Source organism: Impatiens glandulifera, chromosome 4 (genome assembly GCF_907164915.1).
Source record: "Impatiens glandulifera chromosome 4, dImpGla2.1, whole genome shotgun sequence".
NCBI classification, from domain to species: Eukaryota; Viridiplantae; Streptophyta; class Magnoliopsida; order Ericales; family Balsaminaceae; genus Impatiens; species Impatiens glandulifera.
This window is the reverse complement of record NC_061865.1, coordinates 56,665,248-56,690,972: the sequence shown is the minus strand read 5'-3', so window position 1 is coordinate 56,690,972 and position 25,725 is coordinate 56,665,248. Positions and strand designations below refer to the sequence as shown.

Sequence of the window (25,725 nt, the reverse complement as noted above, 5' to 3'; positions counted from 1 at the left end):
AAAAGAGAAGTATATAGCCTTGTTAAAAAATAAAAAATTCTACAAATGTAATTTAAAAATAAGAAATAAAAAAATAACTCCATCTCAAAACATTGAGAGCAAGATTGTTCAAGGTTTCTCATAAATCTGTATGGTAAAGTAAAATCATAAAATTATAAATGGGTACAAGATTTCATACCAAACTCATAAATAAAAGAATTTGAACATAGTACACAAGAATAACAGAGTTTTATTTGAGAAGTGTTGCTGCAACACACAAATATTTTTGCAGGACAATAAAAATTATAATAAAATAAAAGTGTTGCAAATTCACAATAAGCAAATATTGGTTTTGTTTCAAACCATATCAAAACCATATCAGAATATGAAAACCACACTGTCGTGGACTCGGGACTTTTGGTTCTGAGCCACACATTCCGATACCCACATCAGGTTCCTAATTTCCTGCTCCCTCAATCTCATATACGCAAAAAACACACCGTAGTGGAACTGCAATCATATCAAATCAAACGACCATGTATATTAATTCATTTATTATTTGATCCTATCTCGATCCACATCCAGATGACAAATATGACAGAAATCGTGTTTCCAAAAACAAACCTGTTGTTCGAATGCCAAGCACAGCCTCTTAACCTCCTCTTCGCAAAACGCCTTGTCCAACATTTGGGTCTCTCCATAGGATAATTTTGTAAATATAGACTGGTAAGGAGGGTATTTTTCCATCGCACCTCGGACCTACAATACCAAATTCGAGCCTTCAATGACATAACAACCTTTACCTACTATTAATCAATTGCTTATAACTAACTTAACAATGAATACAATACTAATTATCTATAATATTAGGCTGCATGTATTCTAACACTTATCCATAAATAGGTTCTTAAATTAAAAGCCATAAATTAAGGTCTCAATCCCTATTAATTTCAGTGTAAATATTGTAAGGCTTTGTTTGAATGACAGTTATAAGTTCAATTCTACATTGAATTGCAATTCAATGACGAATTGTAATTCAAATATAATCAAACAAAAAACTTTGTGATTGAATTAAGGTTTTGTGGCATAGGTGGTTCTTGATAATGAAGGAAAACTTATTTCTGGAAATTGTAGAAGCGCGGGGAAGATTGATTGTTTACAACCCAGAGGGTGAAGCAATCCTTGATGCAGTTAACATTATTTTCAATCTTGGTGTTCAAAAGCCTATTGTCGAATCAGGTTCCACAACTTTGATTGATTACTGCATTTCGAACGAGAAACACCTCCCATGGAAAATTAAGAAGATTGTGACGAATATCAAGACTTTGGTTAAACAAAGACCAAATTTTATATTATCTTTTACTAAATGTTGTAACAATAGGTTAGCCCATTGTGTGACAAGTTTAGCTAAAAGTAGATGTCTTAATAGCATGTGGGTTTGTAACCCTAATGTCGAACTTAAATGTATCGTCCCTAAGGACAGATTGGATTCAGTTGAATATGAATTCTAATCTTTTAGAAAAAAATGTAGGCTGGAGGAACATGGGTGGTAGGGTTGAAATATGTGATTGAATTGAAATTCTAAACTAATTTAAGTGGAATTCAGAGTAAAACAAATATACTTATCCTAATTCTATTATAATTATAATTTCAATTCCATCATCTTTTAAGTGCTTAAATAAACAACATGAATTGGAACCCCTATTTTAATGTCAATGCATCTATAACCAAACACAGAGAATTGAAGGAAAATTAATAACAAAAATCTTTACCTGATCAATATCCTCACATACGGCAAGCTCTTCGTGTCCATATGGGTAACTGAACCACAAAAAATAAAAGTTAAATCGACAGCCATAAATAAGTTCACATTAGAGGGCAATACTTTTTTTATAACAAAAATTTGAATAGAAAGGCAAGTGCAGAAGGATTTTTACAGCAAGCCAAAATTGGAGTACAGCTTCTTGCGGTCATCTCGGGTAAGCTCAGTACCAACGCTGTACAAAAGAAGGAATCAATAATGATTATGATTTGTTCAAATTTGATTTCCATTTTCCAAAACAGAAATCATAGTGTTATCATGCTCTTAAGGTTACCTGTTGATGGTGATATTAACAGCTCTTCTATCGGCCTCAAATGAAAGTAGGTCAGACATTATCTCTGCAGTGGCACCACCGAGACTCTATTTGAAAAGATGTGTTAAATAGAGCAGAAACAGAGAAACAATAACAGTTAAAGAAAGAGTAACATTATAAAATTATGAACCTGGCAAAATCTGTAGAAATCCTCAAGGTATGCCTTGTAAAGTGTGTTCCTCATTATCTCGATATTCATATCATCCAAATCCTGCACACCATGAAAATAAATATAAGCAAAACAACAGAATTGAGTAAAAATAGATATTCTCAGCTTTAGACAAGATTATTAAATGAATTAATGGATGAAGAATTGTCTTGGACTCTCCCCTCCCATTCTATCCTGGCTCTCATCTCACATTCTTTCATCTTTCTTCTATGAACCCTATTCTATTACATGATATTATCTCTTCTCATCTAAACCCTTTATTCTGAAACAAATCGTAACAATGAAATTAAACTGAAATATGCTCTTTTGACTATTTAGTCGGCAGAAATCCACAAGTTCCTTGAAGTAAACTCCTAGTCTGGAATACCAAATTGGGATTAAAAAATCTTTCAATCAAGATGCTTTCAGAATAGAATTTGGGACCACAACCTCTCAAGTTCAAGACTCTTTCGATTTGAGCTACGGGTAGGATCAATGTTCATTTGTATTCAAAATGAAACTCAAAATTTATGAAGTGTTCAAATCAAGTTACTTTAAACAGACAACATAAACTTCTTCATTGGTTCTCTTAGGCGTAATTTAATATGAAAATAATATATATATATATAATGGGTAGAGTTTCTGGAGATGATTTATCGATTGCACAAAAGGTCTGAGGAACAATAGGAGAATCACACAAACAAACAATATAGAATTGCACAAGGGATAAAGAAAAAATCTCAAATGAGTTAGATTTTTGTCATAGCAGCTAAATAGCCAAATTATTTAGCACTATAAACCATATGGATTTAAACCCTAACCAGTAACCATTGAGCTTATACACCAGGTCATGGGCACTACTTCATTATCAAGTCAGTGGACAAGACATTACATGCCACATATTGTTTTAACACGGTTAAGAGTCACTGTTAATTGTAGCCTGATTTGAATATATAAAAATACTTTAGGTTTCAATTTTCTTTTTCATTAAACCAAGTTGTTGTGCAAATCAAAACTTAAATTCTAATACAAATACAAATATATCACAAATCTTTAGGTCCCGCTTTGATATTTAGGCTAACATTCCATGGTGCAATGTGCCAGCCTAGATATCTAGGATTTGTGGAAGGGGACGAGAATGGCCTAAGCATTTGAGAGAGATAAACCAGATTCAATACTATTTCATTCATTACTCCAAATAATGCTTACTCTACTATTTATAAGCCGATTAACCCACTAATCTACTAACTTATTCTACTAATTACCAGACTACTCTTATACTAATACTAATTACCAGACTACTCTAATACTAATTACTATACTACTACTAATATATCTTATTGCTAGTACTACAGAATACAGATGGTCAAATCAACTTGCATCTAGCCCTAGTTTTTCATTGCAAATATTCACTCGAATTCTTAAAGGTATTGTTTCTACAAGCAAAACTATCTCAACCTACTTCCTCTTTATCAACACATACTTTCTACTTCTACCATGCCATCAGGTTCAAATTTACAGTGAATCTGGATTTCGACACATCCACAGCAATATTTGCATGTTTCCCACTCAAAATTTGCCATTATATGTATTAACCCAAACACTACCGTAAATGTGTTTTAAGGAATCAGAACATCAAAGATCTTCAGACTAGGGTCAAGACTAACTTGCCAAATATAAATGGACAATTCTCAAAAAGGAGAGAAATAAACAGCAATACAAAATTCAAAGTACCTCGGATGTGATACACTCAGAGAAGTAAGGAGCCAAAGGTGTATCAACAAGCACAAGGCGGTAGAGCTCACGCATATTTTGGGCAACTGCCAGGGAAGCAATGCTGATAAAATATATAACAGTAGCTTGAGATGTTAATGTTCATGGCATTTTCTTCATAAGATAAGGATAAAAAATCAATAGTGGAATACAATAAATTCTTGAATGCCTTTACCTGTCAAACATACCCAATGGGTGGCATTTCTCCAACAACTCTTGGACATCTCTTTCATGCAAGGTACCAGTGACAATCAATACCACATTGTCAATCATGTGACCATATCTGTGCATTAAAAAGAAACTATAAAGGTCCAGCAAGAAGCCTATTTTAAATTAAGCATAGGCTTAAAACACCATTATAATCTTGTTGTCAATATAGAAACCTCGACTAATCATCTATTGTAACTGTTCCGCCAAGTTACAAACTAGTCATAAAAGGTAAAACTGGGCCTGGATGAAACCAGAGTACACTAACAGTTCTTTTTTTTGAGTCCAGTAAATTATTTTGTTTTCCCTGGAGGAGGCTAGCACAACATCCCACCACCATGAACTTCAATCAAGGAGGTTTTAGTGGGAATCAAACTTGAGACATCAACCGCTTAAGTTCAAGACTCTTATTGTTTCCTACTTTGAGGTAGGTTGATTTATAAACCATATCCTATACCAAGATCTAATTCCAAATAACATAAGAACTCTATCAGTTATTTACGAAAGATACATCTTTCAATAACAGTTCTACAGGCATATCTGGGCTTAACCAACTGATATCCCACAGGCTTATTCAACAAAAGTCATTATAGAGAGCCTCTAACTCATTTTGTACAGCTGAAAAGCCTCGCAGCAAGCATATACACATTGTATCTTACTGTTACCCAAATTGATTAATGAACAAGATAAACATAAAAAAACAATTTAAACAGAGAATTTCTTACGTAATGTACTCTAAAAATGTCGATAAAGGCTCTGTAGCTTGGCACAACATGTGTTTATACTCATCAACCAATTTAAGAGTGCACTTCTCAACAATTGTTGTTGTATGCAAAGGTGAAGGTTCTGCAAGAATATTAAATCAATTAAAAACAACACGAAATCCGCATTGACTATGATAGAAATACAATGAAGGATGTAAGACATTTATAGTCATGTATTGATGATCATCATTGAAAAACAGCACAAGTAGGTCATCAACAACGTTACATCAATTCCAAATAATAGAAAATGAATCAGAAACAGTGATCGAATGTTTGAACTATACATTTGACAGGAATTAGAGTAAAAGAAATGGAAATTGGACAAATCAGAAACAGATCTGAAGCTCGGAGATTACCGTTTTGAAGATATGGACCGTATTCGGTAGCGGAGAGATGCATCTTGATGTCATCCAATGATTCGCACTGGCAGAGATTGTTGTAATCGGATGCAGTTAGTAGTCCCGATCGATGTCCTCTGACAATTGCTTCAAGATAACCGCCATGGATATTGAAGGTCATAGCTTCGAATCCATACATTTTTCCTTCTGTGTGTAGATAAGGATCGAGAGAGAGGGAGAGAGAGATCGGGAGAGATCGGGAGAGATCGGGAGAGAGGGTCAGGGGTTGAAGAACTCAATTCGGCTTTATATATACGTGGTTTCTTTCTACCCTTAATTTACTATCTTCCAAAGAAAATGCAACTTCCCTTCATCCCTACTTTTATTTTATCAAAATTTTACTAATGATATTTTATCTTTTCTTATCCAAACAAAAATTTAGAATTTATTTTGACAAAACAACAAATTACATACACTTATTATTTTTGAAAAAAATATTAAACTAAGAAAGTTTGCGAGAAAGTAATTTTTATGAGTTAGCCTAATAGACTATATATATATATATATATATATATATATATATATATATATATATATATATATATATATTCATGGGTATTTCTTTAATTTAGGTTTTGTGTCCAGTGATTTGTTCGGATGTATTTTTAGTCTATTTCATCCTAGGTGATTGTATCTGAGTTCGGGGCGTTATAGGTAGTATGAGTCGACCCGGTAGTAAAAACAAATTATTTGAATCATTTTCATGCGTGAACAAAATGGCATGTGAGTCCCTTCTAGAGTCCTAACCATGGTAAACTGAGATCATTGACCATCAATGAGATCGCGATGATGGTATCAGTGAAGCTGATAGACTTCTTTAACGTTTACTTTTTGAACTTGAGTTTTGGTGAAATAGTGATTTGATCGGTGTATTTATAGTTTATTTTTTCACAAATAACAATATTATGGTTCAAGACGTTACAGAATTGCATAATCATTACTCGACTACTTCAATTTTACGGGTTAATATTTTTTCTTTTGTTTTTTAATGGTTTTATGAATAGGGTGATTGGAAATTTCAAATTTGATCTCCTTTTCAAAAAATTTAAGAATTTTTAATAATGTATCTTCATCATCCTATTAGATTAGATTAGATTATAGATAGTATGAATTCAAACTATAATCAAAAAAATGATTGACAAACTTTTAAAAACTTTAAAAATATATTAAATATTTATTGTGTTTTCAATTAACTTTTAGACATATTTAATATGAGAAAAGATACATATCACAACTCTCTTAAAATTGCCTTTTGTATAACACAACTCTCTTAAAAATCCTTCCCTTAAAATTCCCTTTTGTATAACACAATTTTCTTAAAAATCCTTTTTGTATAAGAGTGAAGTCTATAACACGAAGATCAGTGAGGTCCCTTCGATGTGCAAGTGTCGATATTTATCATTTCTCATTTAATATTTCACAAGCCATTTAAATTCAAAACTAATTGATACTAAAAGTTAATTATAAACACAATTGAAATAATAAAGACATATTATACTATAAGAATTTATTAATAACATGTCAAAGAAGAGGTAAGGGCTGTGTTTTAATTGGTAATATAATTATTATTTTGTCAACATATTATTTTATATGAATAACTCTATGCTCGAATATTGATCCTCAACATGTGTACCAAAAAAAACATTACAAATCAATAAAATATATTTTATTATATTCCTAAACGTGCAAGGCCTGCTATACATTTTAGCTCTTTGTAGTTAATTACCTTCCAAAATAAAAACAGTTCCAGACTATCATATATTGAACTCTGCCAAGATGTTTTCGACGATTTTTTTTCAATTTTTTTTTACAGTTATCGGGTGACAAGCCAACCGGGTCTGATAATAGGGTCTTGTTTGAAATCTCTACCAGTGATGGACTTGGTTTCACCTTGACGACGAAAGCACTGTATGGAGAAAAAGATTATTTTATAAAAAAAAATGAAGTTCAATCGGGGTGTTCATATTAACTGCTATTTTGAAGTCTAACTAACCTTGTAACATACAATGGTATCGTCAGGATACATTGCAAATAACTTGGTCCCGAGACGAGCATGACATGAATCGCATATACTCTCGTCGTTTATCTGTACATGTCTCGATCGTTCTTCTAATCTCCCCAAACTCGCATCAATGTGTACTGAACTAGATTGGTTGTGAACAATCTGTAAAAAAGAATTCAAAATTTAAAAAATAAAATAAAAAAAATTGAACTTTTTTTTGTTTCTTTTCATTCTTTTATGGAGAGAAACGTGTACTTGTCCTTGACGATGATGATGAAGTCGGGCTCTCAACATCCTCAGTATTGTATCGGAGGCGAGATTAAGTGGCATATCAGCTGATAGTCTCTACAAAAGAAATCCCCAGCTTCAGGATCACGAAAACTAACACTAAAAGCACAATTTAGATCCATAAAGGGTTAACTCATAAATAATCCCTTCAAGAATTCCTCGATTTTGTGAAATCTCACCCACATAACTGATAATAGGCAAAGCATGTTATACTCTCCAATTCGCCGTTTTCCAAAATAAAATAAAAAAAGTGGGAGTTTTCTTCATTATTTAACACCTCAATAAGTCTTGAAAGACAACTAAGAAGTAAAGAAATCAAATGTAGTGTACCTCTAGGACCTGCAAAGGATCCAATGATTCACCATGGTTGTGAAGAAGTCGAACTGCAGCTTTAAACATGGGCTCTTTTCCGTCTTTTGGATCCAAATACATATCGAGCAACCTTATGTAAGCAGCAATAGCCAATAAAGAAACAAAACGGTATCAAACATTATTCTTCTCTACTTCATAGATATAGAATGCAAAAAAAAAAACGCAGACTCAACTGCATATAGGCATCGGATCTACCAATCTCTGCACAATATTGCTCAGCAGCCTCACTGTCCTCTAGCTTCCTGATAGTTACGAAAAAATTAAAATCTCGATGGATTGCAGCAAAACACGTTCTTCCATTATCATGTCTAAAAACTTACAAAGCAAGGATCTCGAGCACAATAGCTTCTTGTCCTAGCCTCTTGTATAGAATAGCCTGTCAATATTCAAATATTTGTTGGATCAGAAAAAAAGGAGAAATTCTACCTTAGCCTATGCAAATTTAGCGTTGACTATAGTTTTAAAAAAAAAAACATTTTTTTCAAAAAAATAAATATTTGTTAAGTAGAGAAAATATGTATGAAAAAGAAAAAAAGGGAAAAAAAATACTAGAGTAATTTTATGAAGCTAATCAAGCTGGAGACCTTTTCAAGCCAAAGTTCTGAGCTTTCAATCAAGTCAAGGACCTCTTCTGGATCATAAAGTTCTGAAGATTGCAGAAAGATCTGCAATCTTTCTCTGATTATCGCTTGGATATCTGAATCATTTGTACCGTCATAATACTCATTAACTGATAAATTCTCTGTTTCGAATCTTTCAATGGCAGATTTGGCTAGCAAAAGAGCATACGTCGTATGAAATTGAGTGTCTTCACAATCTTTCTCTTCGATTAACCATTGGAGATATCTGGAACAGATACAGTTTCGAACATTACATAATGGGTATGCTAAGAAATCTTAGAGATGGACTGTAAACACACCTTTGAAGAATTTCCACCTTTTTTGGATCAATTGTAGCTATTACTTCATCTGTGACAATTGCCATATATAAGTAAGAGAATCAGTAAAAGATGACTCCTAATAAAATGGGAAATTGAACAATCTGATATACTACGTCTGTTAGATGAACAAGTGAAATATATATTTTAGTGATGATTGTGAGGTAATGAGAGATGAGATTAATATTAATGGGTTACAAGTTTTTTCTATAAGATTACTGCATTTGGCAAGAAGCCAAAACATTATAAATCAAACCCCGTGATCTAGCTTGTGATCCACCTTAAAATCTGACTCTACATTTTTCTATAAAACGAAAATTTATGTGTCCCACAAAAACCTGGAATTATAATCCAACCACATTTTATTTATCAAACAAAATGTGGTCCCATCCTACCACACTTCCTTAACCAAAAGGAAAAAAATACTAATATCTCTTTCAACTGCTGCAACTTGAGCAATTTCCAATGGAACCGAGATATGACAAAAGATTCGGGAAAATATCACTTTCCAAAATATGCTTTGATCTTGCTCCCAATAATTAGTTTATTGAAAGATTGACTCCATTTCAAGAAGTTAATGGGCAGTGGTGCTCTTTGTTCTTAGAAAAAAACAAGGAACAGTTATTGGAAGAGAATAAATCAGAAAAAAAATAACTTATGAATACTAGCATATGCTTATTTTGAAGGGCAATTAACCAGATACAAACATTTGGAAACTTTGTTTAGACGGACAGATTCAGAAATTTATACGTGATTTTGTATTAGAAAACAGATCCAAATGCAGATACAACACAAGAAGTGTTTTCAAAACGAATACCAAGACAGTAGAGGTAAGAAATTTATAAATTAGAAAACAACAAAACTTTTTCCCAATAGAAAACCTGGTGACAGCTGAATGGTTCTTTTGTCTGAAGTTAATACTCGAATCGCATGCTCTTGGTTGATATCTGCAATCTAGCATTACAACAAAGAGCAAACTATCAAAAATTTAAAGTTTCTGCCTCAAAATTATTTTACTTCTTCTAAATACATACCCATCCAAGATGTTGCAATACCAAGTTCTGATCAGAAGACTCCTCTAAGATTTTTGATGCCTCAATTGCAGCATTCTCCCTAACAGAAGACAGCAGCGACTCATTATCTCCTGTAGTGGCGTTCCTGTTGCTTGATGAGTAATTTCTTGCCAAAATACGCCATATAGTAAGAGCTTTAGAGCTCATTCCTTTACTTGCATACAAGAAGGCAAGTGTCCTTAAATGACCAGATTCATTTAACAAAATTTCTAACTCCTCCTGCACAACCAATTTGAAGTTATAGATGACTTTTGTGCTGCTATAAGAATATTTCACATTCATGCAATATCCTCATTTTCAATATCAAATCAACGGAATTCTCAGTTTTATCTTGATCTAATTTCAATTTTCTATCTTTCTCCAATTGAACCCTAATTCTACAACCATGGATACATTTTTTCAAGACAAACTCCTAATGGGCATAGAGAAATGGTAAAAAAAAGTGAAGAAAGAGGAGACAAACCACTATACAACTGTTCTCAGAAGATGCAAGCTTCTCCATATCCTCAACGAAGTTTAGGGCTCTATAAAGGTACATTAGAAGTGTGTCCACTCCTTCCTTCACTGAAGTAGTTAATTCCTTTTCTCGAGAAACATTCAAGTATCTGAAGTGAAGATAGTAGACATTGGAGAAAGTAATAAAATGCAGATATATATATTTTGGTAACTAAGGTGAAAGAAAGGAAACGGTCTTGAGAATAATCAGAAACCTGATTATGCTTGTGATTGCCGATTCCAGTAAATCAGCTCTACTTGGAGGATTAAGAAGGAAATTATCATCTACTGCTGACTCCACGCCTGCTTTCTTAAGGAAAATAGCTCTTTGTATAGCCACTAATCCATCATCAACAACATTCTCCAGAGGTACTGGAGGAGGATGCAGACCCCAATACCGGTTTCTTGGTACCTGATGATCAAATTCCATACAAGTAAACCCACAAGCACACTGAAGTAATATAATGACCCATCTTCATTTTCGTGATTTTTGGTCATACAAATAAATGGGGCTGTTTTGTTACCAATTTTGGTCATGTTGATAACAGAAACATCTACCTTTATTATGTTTGTAAAAAATCAGATGATTTAGATAATATGGATCATGATCCAGAAAAGAAAAAAAGAAAAAAACTTTGTACCGAAGGTAGATAAAAAGTTACACTATAATTTGGATCATGATTTAAAAAAAAATTATATACCAGATGAAGTAAAAAGAATCACATTATAATCTGGTTTAAAAAAAAATCAAAAATCAAAACGAAAATAAATCACTTTCAACTTTCACTTTGGCAATTTTCCAATGAGATCGTAATTGTGACAAAATACAAGTTTCCAAATTGGCTCAACAATAAGAAATTTGAACCTAACTTCTCAATTTTTTATGTCCCAACACTGATAATAAATGTAGAAGCAAAAAAAATCATAAATCAGCTCTGAGAGTTGCATGATTATAGTGTCATACCAGTAAAGACCATCTATTTGGATCTCGCATAATAAATGGAAATATTTCTGAAGGTTGCATAGTTTCCGAAAGTAAGAAGTGGTCTATAGCTTCCTCAAACCGCAAATCAAACAGCAAGAGGAATCCCACTTGAGCATGGACAAAGGACAACATTCCACTAGTCATTTCACCTTCAACTTGAAGTTCCTCAACCAACGAGATAGCTTCCTCAAAGTTCTTCTTACGCAGCAGATCTTTAACTTGTTCATCTGGAAGAACTTTGTGAAAGAAAATAACCTACCAAAAATCAAAACCGAATGCTAAGTCACTAGTCTAACCACAAACATTCTCAAACCACATGCCAGATAGACTCTATTGAACAATAAATAATATTCCATGAAAATGAGATGATTCTAAAACTCAATCTAGCCCTAAATTTTTAATAGAAAATCTAAACTAGCATCTATGCTAGTAACTATTGCTGAAAAGGATACACAGTTACATTCATTGAAGATAACAGCTCATAATATAGAAATTGAAAATGAGAACCGAAACCAAGGAATGATATAACAATATCCAGTTCAATTGTCCTTTATACTAAACAACTTAGATTCTAGAAATAAATTTCTTAATTGTTACACATTGACTGTAAAGATACCTTATTTGGAGTAGCTACTACAACAATCTGTCTGCCAGCATTTTCTATATCTGTTACGAAAGCAGGACCGATTGCTCGGTCAGAAAAAGATATCACTTGAATGCAGTTAGCTGTTTTCTTATGAAACAAGTCCATTTTTCCATTATTCAATGCAGCAATACATGAGCCAATCTCACCAATTGAATCTGGAGCACCACGAAAGACAAGGCTACCACCAACCGGTACACCCTGAGAATTAACAGTAATACCAACATTGTCTACTACCAATAGAACCCTGAGCTCTTTGGGCAATAATTTCAGCTTTGGGTGACTGGAGAGATCCGGGAGAGAAAAAATCAAACCGCCTTGTCCTGTCACGCAAGAATACAGATAATAACCAGATGAATTTCCGATTATTATCGAGTCGTCGATCCAAACCATAGTGTTAACCCCATCAACACATTGAATCTCTTTAAGAATTAGGAATGATCCAATATCTCCATCAACATGCTTGTCATTCCTACTTGTTCTACCACTTAGAACTAGATCTACAAGTATCAATCTTTTCGCAATGGAAATAGCGAAAATGCAGTTCCCATCCTTCTGCAGATCCAGTTCTTTTGTCTTTACACCATTAGACCTCATCCCACCTCCTAATTTCTGTAACAAACGTTGCCCAGTGCTTGAGAGCTCCAATGAACTAAAAGAAACACCAACATCAGCAACCAAATTCGACGCTGAACTAGTGCTACTCTTCACTCTCCTCACAACAGCATTTACACCCTTAAAAGAACCCAATTTTCTCACAGACTGAAGCAACTGATAGTCCACCATAAACATAACTCCATCTGATAGCAACAGAACTTGACCAATGTGATCGATCACCTCTATAGCGTCAACAGGTCGTGCACTAATGGATACAGATCGAAGAAACGAGACTACAGGTGAACTCTGGCGGTGACTGGAATCATTCGAATTGGAATTGATCGGTGAAATGCTGGGGATTAAGGAGAGTAAAAGGAGGTTTCCAGTTTCTGTACCGATGTAAATTAGGGTTTGGGAATCGTTGAAGGTGGAAACGGCGAGTGATCGAACGGAAGATAGTGATGAAGAAGCTGAGGTTGAGGAGAAATTGAATTCCGCTGCGGGTTCTAGTAAAGTACGGGTGTGGCGTCCCTTGTTCTTGGCCATATGGAAGAAAGGAAGTAGATTTATGGAATTTGGAGTGATTAGAGAACTAACCCTACTGATGTTTCAGCCATTAACGACTGCTTTGTTGTTGACTCCGGCAGAAGCTTCACCAACTGGTAAAGGCGACGCCTTTCGAGGTGGACCGGCCGGTTTAACTCGATCCTTTCCTCTCTACACTATAAAGGTTTAATCTTGCCTATGACATGATGATGATGATAGAAAATATAAAGTTAGTTTCTATTTTTATTATTTATATATATATATATATTAATATCATTGATTTTTTGTTTCAATTTATATCCTAAATATTAAAAAAAAAAAAATTATAAAACCATTAATTTGTATTTGAAATATGTAAAAAATACTCTTATACTAGTATATGCAAGAAAATTTATGAAAATTTTTTCAACTTCATTTTCAAACGACGACGTACCTGTTCTATGTCATTTTCAGACAACGATATTGCAAACAAACTAAAGTGACATCAATGATGTTGCTCATTCGTCTATTTCATATTTAAATATTATGGGTTTGTGTTGTGCCACCAAAATCATCTATAACTAATAAAAAAAATATTTATATTGAAATAAGTAATAAAAAAATATTTATATTGAAATAAATGAAGATTTCTCATAGTCCTAATGTAAATATATGACAAAAATTACGAAATATAATATCATAATATAAAACATGTAATATGTTTGAATCAACTAGCTATACATGATACCAAAATGACGGTTTTCCTTAAGAAGGAATACAACTTAATTAAAAGACAAAATAAGTTTATTATTCAAAATAGTTCTAACCCAAATTTGAAAAACACAGTCTATTGAAACTTTCAAATATCAATAATTTTAAATTAGTTATCAATATGATTCAAATTTCGATTATAATAAGAATGGTTCATACTTTAATATTCTTCACTACTATAAAACAAATTTATTCTCAATAAGAACATCAAATTAATAAAACATTTGATTTGTTTGACAAACTTCATAACTTTAAAACAAACTAAAGGTGTAAGAAACTAAAACAGAGTTAGAGACCTAGTACAAATTCAATACCAATTTCAAAAGTTAATATGTTTTCATTCTAGGTCAAAAGAAGAGAATTGTTTTGATATTTTTTTCCTTTATAAATAGCAAACTAAAAGTTACCAATAATTAAGAAAAGAAAAAACATAATAATACTAAGACAAAATGCTAATTATTGCAAGTAGACAAAATCATGGGAAACTTCATCTATATGAAAGAGTGATGATTAAGACTGAAGGAATCCCCAAAACTAAGGTTGTCACAACTCACAAGAACATTTCAAACCATATGCTTAAAAAGAAAATAACATTACAAAAAACCCAACAATGCAAATCATTCCTTGGTTTGACCTTCCTCAGCAGCAGCAACTGCCTCGAATGTCTCTCCAGCAACAAGTTCTGGCACATCGTCATCATCCTCTTCCTGAGCCTTAGTCTCACCAGCAGCTGCAGCAGCACCCGGTGCTTGTCTCTGGAATTGCTCTGCCAATTTCCTCAAATTGTCTAGGTTATCAGGACCTGAATAGGTGAAATCAAAGATAATTAGGACCAGGAACATTATGAAGCTCAGAAATGTATATATATAATACTAACACAAAGCAGATAAATAACTTACCCAACTGGTTAATGATTCCAGGAAGAATATCTTGCAATTCTGATCAACAGTAAAAAAAAAGACATTTCACATATAATCAAAACTTATCCATCAGATAGCAATTAACAGAATACAAGACAGAAGAAAACATACTCTTTGTTTGAGAAGAACCGCTAACAACCCATGTATTGGCAGCAATAGAAGCTTGAACTGAACAACAAACGAAAAACAAAAACAAAAACATTCAATGAAAATGAAACAATCTTCACTAAAACTCCCAAATCACAGAGTTTTTGAAGTTCACCTTTAGGGTTGATAAACTGAATAACTTCATCATCCTTAAATATATTAACTTCCTCAATTGCAGGAATAGCATTCACCCCTATTCTCTTCAAAGTACTTTGAAGTCTTTTGTCATCTGTAGTGGTTGTTTTATGAACAGCCTTCTTCTTCCTAAAGTTAATAAAAAATCTCATTATATACAACCCATCAAACCCTAATTTGAACCAGACAACAAACAAACATAGATCTCAATCATTTGAAAACAGATCAAAAAGCAAAAAAACAAACCTTCTCATGCTTCCTTTCCCACCAGTGCGAACTGCACCAGCCATCTTCATAAGCTTCTCCACATTCATCTAAACAATTGCAAAACTTAGTGAGAAATCTACTTTACCCATGAATTGGCAGAAATCGATAAAAACATTGAACATCAAACAATTTATTCATGAACATACAAAAGGGTATGAACAATATGGCCATATAATCTACATAGATCGATCGTAGATGAAGAAAGTAGAGATTTTTCATACCTTTGAAGATTTCTGTAAGTAGAAATGAGAGTGTATGTGAGGAAGGAGAGAAGATAATGAAGAAGACACGGCCGGCGGGCGCAATGGTTGTAATATATGAAGCCCTAAATTCAATTATATATCTCTCTAAGGGCACTATTGTCAATTTTAGGTTAAAAATGGTATTAAATCAATAAAATAATTTTATTTTATTTTTATTTTATTTAAATAGTTAAAATAATTGATAAGATTTTGAAAAGAATGAAAATAAATTATTTGGCATATTCTTTATTTTAATAAGAGTAAGAATATATATATACAAATGTACCATTTTAAAAATATATATTAACCTTGGAAGGATGTGTTTTAATCTTTGTTTTTATTAGTGGAAAAATTAAGTTGCAAAAATTAGGCATTGTTAATATGTATAATAAATGTTTTTTTTTTTTTGTTATAAAAAAATAAGTTATTTAGAATTATTTTAATAAGAATGTAGGGGTAAACAATTAATTATGACACCCAAACTAATTTAGACTATTCTTAATTGTTATGTTTGAAAATTTATTATTTAATAATAAAAATATACCCTTTTTTTAAATATCAACAATGATAATAAAATACTTCATATTAATTAATTTAGCATAAAAATTTTTATTTTACAAAAAAATAAATAAATAAATATAATATATATATATATATCACATCAATTATCGTGCATACTAAACCGTGCCTTAAACTCTCGGGTCTTAAGTATATTTATTTCAAAACTATGAATTTTAAGTGTCTTAGAATTGTTGATAACGCTAACAAGACAAAAAAATTGGGAATATCTAAACTTTCAATCGAAGAGAAGAAGGGGAGGCACCAAACATGTTATATCCTCAACCTCCACCGTCATTAGTAATCTCAATACATGTTCGCCTAAATTTTTTCGATATGATTGATTATCATCACAGTCGGAGAGAATGGCAAGGGGAGGCACCAAACATGTTATATCCTCAACCTCCACCGTCATTAGTAATCTCAATACATGTTCTATCTTCGCCCTCCACACCACACGTCGTTAGTAATACTGCCCTTATGGTTGATTTCTAGGAATCAATCATTCAGTACAAACAAATGACATCATTGAAAATGGAGCTAACTTCAACCCGCAAAAGAGTTACAAGAAGGGAAAGTGACTAATGTTGAAAATTTCTCAATTGTTGTAAAGACGAAAAAATCTTCAACATTTAAACGAATCCAAAGAACTAGAAATGAACAACACCAGATTAAGGAGAAGCGAAGATTAACAGATTCAGCTCGGAAGTAAATACAATAATATGAAAGTTCAAATATCCAACAAGTGCTTAAAATTGAACAAAATGAGATACTAACACAATCTTCTACTCTTTCAAGTTTATATGTGGAATTGTGTTCTACCTCAAATGTTCAACAATGATGATTTTTGACCTTTTTCCATTACAAAATAACATCTAAAAAGTTCTCAATAATTGAAAGAAAGAAAACAGAATAAGATTCAAATATCTAATACACCAAAAATATTGAAATTAGACAAAATCATGGTAAACTTCATCTATTTCAAAGTGCGATGATTTAAGCTCACCTAACAATACGCTTAACAATTACATCAAGCCCAATATAAATCAAGCCTGGGTCTTTCCTTCCTCAGCAGCAGCAACTGCCTCAAATGTCTCTCCAGCTACAAGTTCTGGCACATCATCATCATCTTCTTCAACCTTAATATCACCAGCTGCTGCTGCAGCACCCGGTGCTTGCTTCTGGAATTGCTCCGCCAATTTCCTCAAATTGTCAAGATTATCGGGGCCTGAAAAAGATGTATCCAGCAATTGTTAGGGACAGAAACGATATGAAGATGAAGAAATGTGTATTAATTCAAGCAGATTGATAAAGTTTCGTACCCAACTGGTTAATAATTCCAGGAAGAATATCTTGCAATTCTGAACAGCAATTGAAAATTCAAACATTAGTTTCTAATCAACACAACACATTGAATACAATAAGTGATTCAAGAAAACATACTCTTTGTTTGTGGAGAACCGCTAACAACCCATGTGTTGGCAGCAATAGAAGCTTGAACTGAACATCAAATGAAAAACAAAACCATTCAATAAAAATGACACAATCTTCACTAAAACTCGCGAATCACAGAGTTTTTGAAGTTCACCTTTAGGGTTAATAAACTGAATAACTTCATCATCCTTGAATATATTAACTTCCTCAATTGCAGGAATAGCATTCACCCCGATTCTCTTCAAAGTACTTTGAAGTCTTTTGTCATCTGTAGTAGTTGTTTTATGAACAGCCTTCTTCTTCCTAAACTTGAAAAAAATCTCATTATATACAACCCATCAAACCCTAATTTGAACCCGTAATCAGAATATTCAGCCACACAACAAGCAAACATAGATCTCAATCATTCGATTTCCAAGGCAACATCATAACTAAGAACAAAATATAATCTATTCAGATCCACATTTGCACCAGTTAACAGCAAATTTAGCCAGAACTTTCAGAAATCTTAAAAGGAAAGCAGTAATGAAGATGTTATCTCAATAGCATCAAAACACAGGCTTGAACAAACCTTCTCACGCTTCCTTTCCCACCTGTGCGGACGGCACCAGCCATCTTCATAAGCTTCTCGACGTTCATCTACACAATTGCAATTGATTCACGGTTAAAAAGTGAATCCAATAACTATTAATCAGATAGAGAAGAATCCAACATCTAACAATTCATTCTTTAAGATAGAGAAGAATCCAACATCGATCGATCGTAAATGTGAGAAATAGAATCAAAGAACGTTAGATTTCTAAGTAAAGATCACAGGAAATAGATCTTGAACATATGGAAACAGGTTAAGATTATTTTACCTTTGCGGATTCTGAAAGTAAAGAAGAGAGTGGGTGTGAGGAAGAAGAGTCCGCCGACACAATGCTGCAAATATATGAACCCTAAATGCTAATCAGTCTCCTAATTGTTTTTAGACCTCTAATTTTAATATTTTTATTAAATGAGGTTCAAACTTTAAATTGTCACATAAAAAGACTTAAACTATTATATTTTTAAATATGAACATAATTTAATACTTAAAATAATATTTTCATCATCTTAAATAATTTATCACATTTCTGATTTTTTTTTTTTTATATATTTTCACACTCTACACATTTGTAAGACTTTTAAAATGTATTTCGGTTTAAAACTAGTATGTTTTAGAAAAAAATATTAAATTTAAAACACAAAAAGTTAGAATTTATCGTATATAAAATTATGTTGTTTTAAAATTTTATTAAAAAATAATATAATTTATATTAATTTTTTTATATAATTTAATAAATATCTCATATTGAAATAATTTGTTTTTAGTATATATAAATGACTATTTTTTTATTAAATGATTGAACTCTTAGGCAATACGAGAATGTATAAACTATAAAAACAAATCAAGGTGTTACATTAGCACTTCCATTTTTCGGCCTATGGATAAATTGATGAGTTAATCTAATGGGGTAAGGTGTTAACATGACTCGAACCTATTTATTTGTGATTGACCTGAATCTGACTTGTTTGACTCGATTACTTAACTCAACTCGAACCAAAACCGTTGTAATTAATTCACATCTCTCTGTTTCAAATTAAAATAACATGAACACAAAGGAAAAAATGAAGTTAAATCGCAATTTTGTTTATAAAATAAAATAAGTGAGTGAATATAAAAGAATAGCACAAAACTCAACAAAATAAACTTGTAAACGAATTACTGAGTCTCTTACGTTAATTCAGATCAACCCGATTTTGACATGTTTATTAATTATGTTAAACATGTCGACCTAATTTTGATTCAAACAAAAAAATTACATAACCCTAACCTGATTTTTTCGTGTTCGGTTGTGTTGAGTTCAAAATTGACGACCATAGGGGTAATCTTTTTTAATCCATAGACTTGTTGAGTTTACTTTAGTACCAATCCCGAATACATAGTAAATTTATCTGTTTTTGAATTTTTTTTTTTTTTTAATTACATATTTTTTTAGTTATCCCAGTTTTGATAAAATAGAATTCAATTTTTTTTTAAATGTTCAATTTAAAAAATATACATTCCAAATATATGATATCATCTCATTTATAATGAAGGTGACAAACTAATTAGAAAAAACAAAAAAATAATAGGTTAGAGTAACAATACAAAATTCAATAAAAAAATAAAATTATTGTGTCAAATACTAAAATTACAATAGTTGGAATACATATCCTATAATTAAAAATTTGAGCACCATTTAACAAAATTGATTAAAATTCGAGCCTAGAATATACTAATTGGATTTTTTTTTGTATCAGATTCATCGTTCACGCCTTTCTAGACCTAATCTACTATTTTTCAGTTTTCAGTTCCTATTCAGTACTTCTTCCCAACTGTCGGTTCTTTAGTTCTTCAGACAGTAGTTCTAAGTTGTCGGACGGCATTCGGCAGCACGGTTCAATCTCCGGCTAGCTTCCAGGTACCATTTTTTACACTCACTTATCATTTTGATCTGTTTTCGATTGAGTTTATGGGCGCCATTGTTAGTCTGTTAAGTTATAATGTTAATAAACTTTTACTGATTATGTTAGAAATTAGTATTTAGGAATTGGGTTAAATGTAAATAATGTGCATGCTAATTGCAATGGAAAAGTCTATGGTGGGTTCGATTTCTAAACTATTCAATGCAATAAAAATCAAAGCTTTATTCCTTCGAGTCTTAGAGATGAAGAAATAAGTGAGGAAGAAAATGATACTATTAGAAGTGAAGAACAAGAATTGGGTCAATGTTTATGATTTGATGACATTGGTAGATGACTGGATGTAATAGATGCACAATGGAAAATTCTTTCATATTTTTCTTGTATGAATTTGATCAATGTGTATTAATTCTTTCAAAAGATGGTATTCTGTGTAGAAGATTAGAATTTAGAAGTAGATGAATTTGCTATGTATGTTAATGATTTCAATTTTTTTATTATGTCTTTATTTGTATGACATTTTTTCAGGAAAAACAAATTTGGGTCTTGTGCAGCCGAAACTTTAGGGCCGCACTGGAAACAACAAGGAGTATAATGTTGGCTGGCTCTCGTATCTCCCACCATATACGAGAGTGTAACAGTTACCACCACGCTTATCTCCATCACCAGCACAACCAACACCAACTAGGGCTAAGGTTTGGATTTGGTTTGGTTTTTTGCCCCAGTACATCAGTCCGTCCCTCATATTTATTGGCGAACTCCTCTTCTTCCTCTCATCCTCATTATTCTTCTGTTCGTAAGACTGGGCTTACGTTTATTGGTCGAATTCAGCCTAAATCCTCTCGCAGTGAAACTACTGTAATCTCCAATTGCTTCAGGTTATTTGCTTTTTCTAGTTTCATAATCTTTTTGATAGGTTAATCAGAAGAAGTTAAGACTGTATTTTACTGTCTAATTTTTCTTTTTCTTTTATTTCTAAAGTATAATGAAGGAGAAAAGGAGGAATGAGAATTTGCAGAAATTTGTATGCATATATTTGGATAGTTACACATTTGTATTTTTCTTCACACACAGTAATTCTATAAATTGGGGAAGGCTGTTCAGAGGCATTAATATCTAGCATTCCTTTTGAGAACTTGCAATGTGTGGGATTATGATTTGTTCTTAGTTCTTTCGGACTCTATAACTTTCTTTGATTCTTCCTTCCATATAGAGTTTTCTAACATATTAGTTATTCACTCTTTGTTTTTTTGTGCATAGCCAATGTGAAGATGATCAGGTGTCTCCACCAGAAAGATTATCTCCTGTGGCAGGTATTTTCTTTCTTGTATCCCTATTCATAATGATACATTTGTTTGTGCAAATCCTATATTCTTATAGTTTGATTATCTGGAAGTTTTGGACAAGTTTTTCATTGGAAATAATCCAATTTTGACAGATTTCTGAACAGAAACCATACTTCTTAACACTAGGTCTAGCTTCCTTCTTAGCTTACTAATTTGGCCTCAACTTGATAACCTTAGAGTAGCTATGCTGGAGCAATGGTAGATGACATTTGAGACAATGTAGCTCACAAAGAAAGTTCAAGATAGTCAAAATCAGTATAATCTGTATTCATGTCCTTTGTTCCCTTCTTAATCTCTTTCATTTCATGTTGGCCTGCAATGAATAGAAGATCCCAAGCTAGTTTTCCATTCTTCTTATTTCCATATATGCTATTGCAGATCCACATTTTCCCACTACGCTGGACTATAATCTTGAACAACTTTTTCATTCATTCGAAATTTTGAATAGGAACTTCCTTCTGCTCTTTGTTCCTTTTCAATAGGAACTTGCGTCAAGACATTGAAATAGGCGAATCTAGTGATCATAATGGATGTTCATTTACCTTTTCTGGAAAGTTGTTTTTCTTGTAGTTGTTGAGTTTTGATGTTTACATATGTGAGAGCTTTACAGATTAATTGTTTTTTTAATTGAAAATCAGTTTGGTGTAATGATGATGTTATGTGAGAGTAAAATTAAAACCAAAAGTTGACTCCGCCTTCCAAATATGTATAGGACTAAATTTTAATTAAAAAGACTAACTTCAGCGGACATGAGAACGTGGGGTAAAATTGGCCTTACATAGAAAATGGCCAAAAAATCTATGTTGGGTAGTGTTGTGGAATGTGGTTGTCTGGTTGATATGATATATTGTTACAAAATTGCTGTTGCAAATGGTTGATCTGATGCCAAGTGATTGAGTACTGAAAAAGCCGGGCCTATGATGAAAACAATCTTATCAATTACCTGAACTATGGATTTATATCTACCTTCTTGTATATTTCCCACTCATCTAAGATTGAACTTTGTTTATAATAATCATAGTGGGTGGATAAATTTATACATGAAACTTCTATTGCAGCTGCCAACCCAAGAATTCAATGATTAAGGTTCAGAAATGCTCCCAACTCTAATTATGTTATTGGTGCCTTGATAATCGTTCAATAACTGTCATTATCAAGTGTAGACTGTAGATGTCATGCCAAAACAAGTTGCTATCTTTTCGTATATGTTCTTGCAAAGTTCAAGTTGTTGATGATACTATCAGCTTGTTTGATGTATTTTTTAATTTATGTTTTTAAGTAAACTGATTTTTTGGAAAAAAATGTCTTGTTTGTTGAAAAAGTATCCTTGGGGTTATTTAAATGACTAAAATATCATTTGTATTCAATATTTAAAATGTTTAAAGTAAGGGTAAATTTGTTAATGATTTGAATGATGATGGGAAATGGGATTACTAACCCTTCATGCCTAAATTAATTTCCCTATCAGATTGTATTCCTACTTTTGACATTTTCTCATCTTACCTAATATTGTGGCCATATTTGGAATCCACGCCTATCACCAGTCAGTTTACCACCACTATGTTTGGTTCTGATTTGACATAAATCTGACACTCAAACCTACTTGCTGCTCCAACAATTGTTTTTCTCAATATTCAGTTGTGTATATATGATTGATTATCTAAATTACGTTTAACATGCTGTTCTTAAACCGATCACTTCTGTTATCGATGTCAGGAGGAATAGTGGCATTAGGGAAGTTTGATGCCCTACATATTGGTCACCGTGAACTTTTAATACAGGCAGCAAAAGTTGGAGCTCCATTTCTTTTATCATTAGCTGGGATGGCTGAAGTACTTGGTTGGGAATCCAGGTATAAATATCAGATTCAATTTGTGTTCATGTTTACATGTATTCAATTGGCTAATAAGAACACTATGTTATATGTGAATCCAAAATCTTCAGTAGTCTTTGGATTATAACTAGACAATTCATTTTTATCCCTAATCGGTATGTGAATAAATGCATTTGACCATCTCTACGCAGGGCTCCTATAGTTGCCAAATGTGACCGAAAACGAGTTCTTTCGGAATGGACCCCACTTTGCGGCGGTAAGACACCTGTAGAGTTCGAGGTTCAATTTTCTAAAGTTAGACATCTAACCCCACGTCAGTTTGTTGAAAAATTGGCAAAGGAACTTGGTGTCCGTGGAGTTGTGGCAGGTATTTCCCCCTTAGTCGATCTTAAAACTTCTAGGGCTTGATTGATTTGCTATTTTGTAACGGTAGTGGAGTGTATTTGTAGTATAGTAAGAAAAGTTGGTAACAAAACGCCCATGATGTACCATCAATGTTAAACCGGAACAAACATTATTTATGCAGGTGAGAACTACCGTTTTGGATATAAAGCTTCAGGCGATACATCAGAGCTTTTGAGGCTCTGTGATGATTATGGTTTGGAATCATACATAATAAACTCAGTTATGGACAAAAACCAAGACCCAAAAACCATAACCTCAAACTCTAGTAGTTCAAAAGAACGAGGTCAAGTCTCATCGACCCGAATCCGTCATGCTCTTGCAAAGGGAGATATGAAGTATGTTTCGGAGCTGTTGGGTCGTGACCATCGTCTATTGTTGTTGACAGTTAAACATGAGAACCTGTGGGTATACAATGAGCATAGGTTGTCTATCCCAAAATCTTGTAGCTTAAATCTTATGCCGAAAGAGGGTGTTTACGATAGATGCTCGCTTCTTGTCGGTGAAACCGTTGTGATGCCATGCAGAGTAGTTGTGAAAACGACCGATATTCTTTTGGAATTCGAAAAAGTAGTAGATAACTGTTTTCTGGATGGTTTGTATGATTTTGAATGTGTAGGTGTTGAATTTAAGTCAGGTTCTTGATCTTATTAATTATTTTTTTTGAGTTTTTGGTTATTCCTTGGTATCTTTATTTATCAAATGTTATCATCCCCATGGTAAATATTGTTATACCTTATTTGGCCAAAAACTTGGCTTTTCTATAAAATTTATGCACTTTACTTCTTTTTTTTATGTAGTTGCATCAAATGTTGGTTAGGACTCATTTTGTTTTTAGATTTTTTTAAATGTAACTCTAATTATTTTATTCTGTAATTTTTATTTTTTTTAGGTCAAATCAATTCAGTTCATAAATATTTCTATTCAATATTTGTAATGATTTATTTTCTCAATTAATTATTGGTTTCAATATTATTCTATTTCTAAGGTGTCAATAATATATAGTTTGAACTCTTTTTTTTTTTTTTTTAATTTAGCAAGTGAAAGTTTTTAATACAAGCTTAGGAAGTCAAACAAATTTATTAATTTTAATGATTTTTTTTTAGTTTTAACTTAGGATAACATTTAGGCATGATATTATAATTTTAGATCAAGACATCGTTTTAAAAAAAAAATAATAATAAATTTATGAAAATTATATTGTATTCAATATTTAAAATTTTTAATAAATCATGAATAAAATATTAAAATAAAAAATAAAACAATTTTATTTTATATTTTATTCATTTCGATAAAATAACTCGTCTTCTCACATATCTTATCACATATTTTTTTTCTAATGAATCTCTCGTGACCTTACACTTCCACTTTGATCTATCAAATATCTAATTCATATTTTTTAATATATAGCATCTTAACTTTACACTTTGGTCAATCAAATATTTAATTTATATTTTTTAACCATTTTTAATTATTGTTGGCCTATTATCTCTCGACAAACCACATCCAATAACACTTAGTTAAAGAGTTATACTTATTTTTGTTAGGTTGCAAGTTTGAAAGATACATAATCGTTTAATTTATTTAGAGGGGCGTATATATTTTATATTATACAACTTTACAATGAACAAACCGAAGGGTGCAAATGGAGTTGAACTCGAGCTGAAAATATTTGTATAGAAAAAATATTTATTTTAAATTTTAATATTAAAATAATAAAATATATATTATTTATTATTAGGCTCGATAAAACTCGAAAAACTTTCGAGTGAGTATTTATATGAGTTCAAACTCAACTCGAATAATAAACTAACCGGCTCAAGCCCCCGACTTGAACTTGATCAAGACGAATTTTGAT

The 25,725-nt window shown here is 32.2% G+C and overlaps 5 protein-coding genes across 5 annotated transcripts; 1 reads left to right on the top strand and 4 right to left on the bottom strand.

Moving 5' to 3' along the window:
• Positions 1-206: 206 nt before the first annotated feature.
• On the bottom strand, positions 207-5,626 carry LOC124935842 (V-type proton ATPase subunit d2). The gene is made up of 10 exons (XM_047476275.1): positions 5,363-5,626; positions 4,968-5,088; positions 4,211-4,318; positions 3,997-4,099; positions 2,245-2,325; positions 2,076-2,161; positions 1,917-1,976; positions 1,752-1,800; positions 604-738; positions 207-489 (listed from the first exon to the last, which is right to left on the bottom strand). The coding sequence occupies exons 1-10, from the start codon at positions 5,541-5,543 to the stop codon at positions 358-360; spliced, it is 1,056 nt and encodes a 351-aa protein (XP_047332231.1). The 5' UTR covers positions 5,544-5,626; the 3' UTR covers positions 207-357.
• A 1,424-nt stretch (positions 5,627-7,050) lies between these two features.
• LOC124933934 (vacuolar sorting protein 3) lies at positions 7,051-13,514 on the bottom strand. The gene is made up of 14 exons (XM_047474379.1): positions 12,173-13,514; positions 11,536-11,811; positions 10,787-10,983; positions 10,540-10,681; positions 10,038-10,295; positions 9,885-9,957; positions 8,986-9,034; positions 8,651-8,912; positions 8,387-8,442; positions 8,240-8,308; positions 8,025-8,136; positions 7,662-7,751; positions 7,398-7,568; positions 7,051-7,310 (listed from the first exon to the last, which is right to left on the bottom strand). The coding sequence occupies exons 1-14, from the start codon at positions 13,340-13,342 to the stop codon at positions 7,218-7,220; spliced, it is 3,018 nt and encodes a 1,005-aa protein (XP_047330335.1). The 5' UTR covers positions 13,343-13,514; the 3' UTR covers positions 7,051-7,217.
• Positions 13,515-14,558: 1,044 nt separating this feature from the next.
• Positions 14,559-15,892, bottom strand: LOC124935848 (nascent polypeptide-associated complex subunit beta-like). Its single transcript, XM_047476281.1, has 6 exons — positions 15,783-15,892; positions 15,541-15,608; positions 15,275-15,423; positions 15,124-15,180; positions 14,992-15,030; positions 14,559-14,894 (listed from the first exon to the last, which is right to left on the bottom strand). Exons 2-6 carry the CDS (start codon positions 15,606-15,608, stop codon positions 14,710-14,712), a joined length of 498 nt encoding a protein of 165 aa, XP_047332237.1. The 5' UTR covers positions 15,783-15,892; the 3' UTR covers positions 14,559-14,709.
• Positions 15,893-17,096: 1,204 nt separating this feature from the next.
• Positions 17,097-18,745, bottom strand: LOC124935849 (nascent polypeptide-associated complex subunit beta-like). Its single transcript, XM_047476282.1, has 6 exons — positions 18,656-18,745; positions 18,367-18,434; positions 17,950-18,098; positions 17,805-17,861; positions 17,684-17,722; positions 17,097-17,589 (listed from the first exon to the last, which is right to left on the bottom strand). The coding sequence occupies exons 2-6, from the start codon at positions 18,432-18,434 to the stop codon at positions 17,408-17,410; spliced, it is 495 nt and encodes a 164-aa protein (XP_047332238.1). The 5' UTR covers positions 18,656-18,745; the 3' UTR covers positions 17,097-17,407.
• Positions 18,746-20,130: 1,385 nt separating this feature from the next.
• Positions 20,131-24,653, top strand: LOC124936494 (FAD synthetase 2, chloroplastic-like). Its single transcript, XM_047476998.1, has 6 exons — positions 20,131-20,284; positions 20,814-21,163; positions 21,546-21,598; positions 23,348-23,483; positions 23,657-23,832; positions 23,992-24,653. The coding sequence occupies exons 2-6, from the start codon at positions 20,880-20,882 to the stop codon at positions 24,510-24,512; spliced, it is 1,170 nt and encodes a 389-aa protein (XP_047332954.1). The 5' UTR covers positions 20,131-20,284; positions 20,814-20,879; the 3' UTR covers positions 24,513-24,653.
• The last annotated feature ends 1,072 nt before the right edge of the window (positions 24,654-25,725 follow it).

Coding starts and splice junctions, on each gene's coding strand:
- LOC124933934 (XM_047474379.1), bottom strand. CDS start 13,342: ATGGCCAAGAACAAGGGACGCCACACCCGTACTTTACTAGAACCCGCA. Junction 11,812..12,172: donor TAGTAGCTACTCCAAATAAG/GTATCTTTACAG, acceptor GATTTTTGGTAG/GTTATTTTCTTTCACAAAGT. Junction 10,296..10,539: donor CTGAGAACAGTTGTATAGTG/GTTTGTCTCCTC, acceptor TTGGTTGTGCAG/GAGGAGTTAGAAATTTTGTT.
- LOC124936494 (XM_047476998.1), top strand. CDS start 20,880: ATGTTGGCTGGCTCTCGTATCTCCCACCATATACGAGAGTGTAACAGT. Junction 21,599..23,347: donor AAGATTATCTCCTGTGGCAG/GTATTTTCTTTC, acceptor TATCGATGTCAG/GAGGAATAGTGGCATTAGGG. Junction 23,484..23,656: donor GTACTTGGTTGGGAATCCAG/GTATAAATATCA, acceptor ATCTCTACGCAG/GGCTCCTATAGTTGCCAAAT.
- LOC124935848 (XM_047476281.1), bottom strand. CDS start 15,608: ATGAATGTGGAGAAGCTTATGAAGATGGCTGGTGCAGTTCGCACTGGT. Junction 15,031..15,123: donor CGGTTCTTCTCAAACAAAGA/GTATGTTTTCTT, acceptor ACTGTTGATCAG/AATTGCAAGATATTCTTCCT. Junction 14,895..14,991: donor TGGAATCATTAACCAGTTGG/GTAAGTTATTTA, acceptor TCACCTATTCAG/GTCCTGATAACCTAGACAAT.
- LOC124935849 (XM_047476282.1), bottom strand. CDS start 18,434: ATGAACGTCGAGAAGCTTATGAAGATGGCTGGTGCCGTCCGCACAGGT. Junction 17,862..17,949: donor TCAGTTTATTAACCCTAAAG/GTGAACTTCAAA, acceptor TTTGATGTTCAG/TTCAAGCTTCTATTGCTGCC. Junction 17,590..17,683: donor TGGAATTATTAACCAGTTGG/GTACGAAACTTT, acceptor CATCTTTTTCAG/GCCCCGATAATCTTGACAAT.
- LOC124935842 (XM_047476275.1), bottom strand. CDS start 5,543: ATGTATGGATTCGAAGCTATGACCTTCAATATCCATGGCGGTTATCTT. Junction 1,977..2,075: donor GTTAATATCACCATCAACAG/GTAACCTTAAGA, acceptor TCTTTTGTACAG/CGTTGGTACTGAGCTTACCC. Junction 739..1,751: donor TATGTGAGGATATTGATCAG/GTAAAGATTTTT, acceptor TTGGTATTGTAG/GTCCGAGGTGCGATGGAAAA.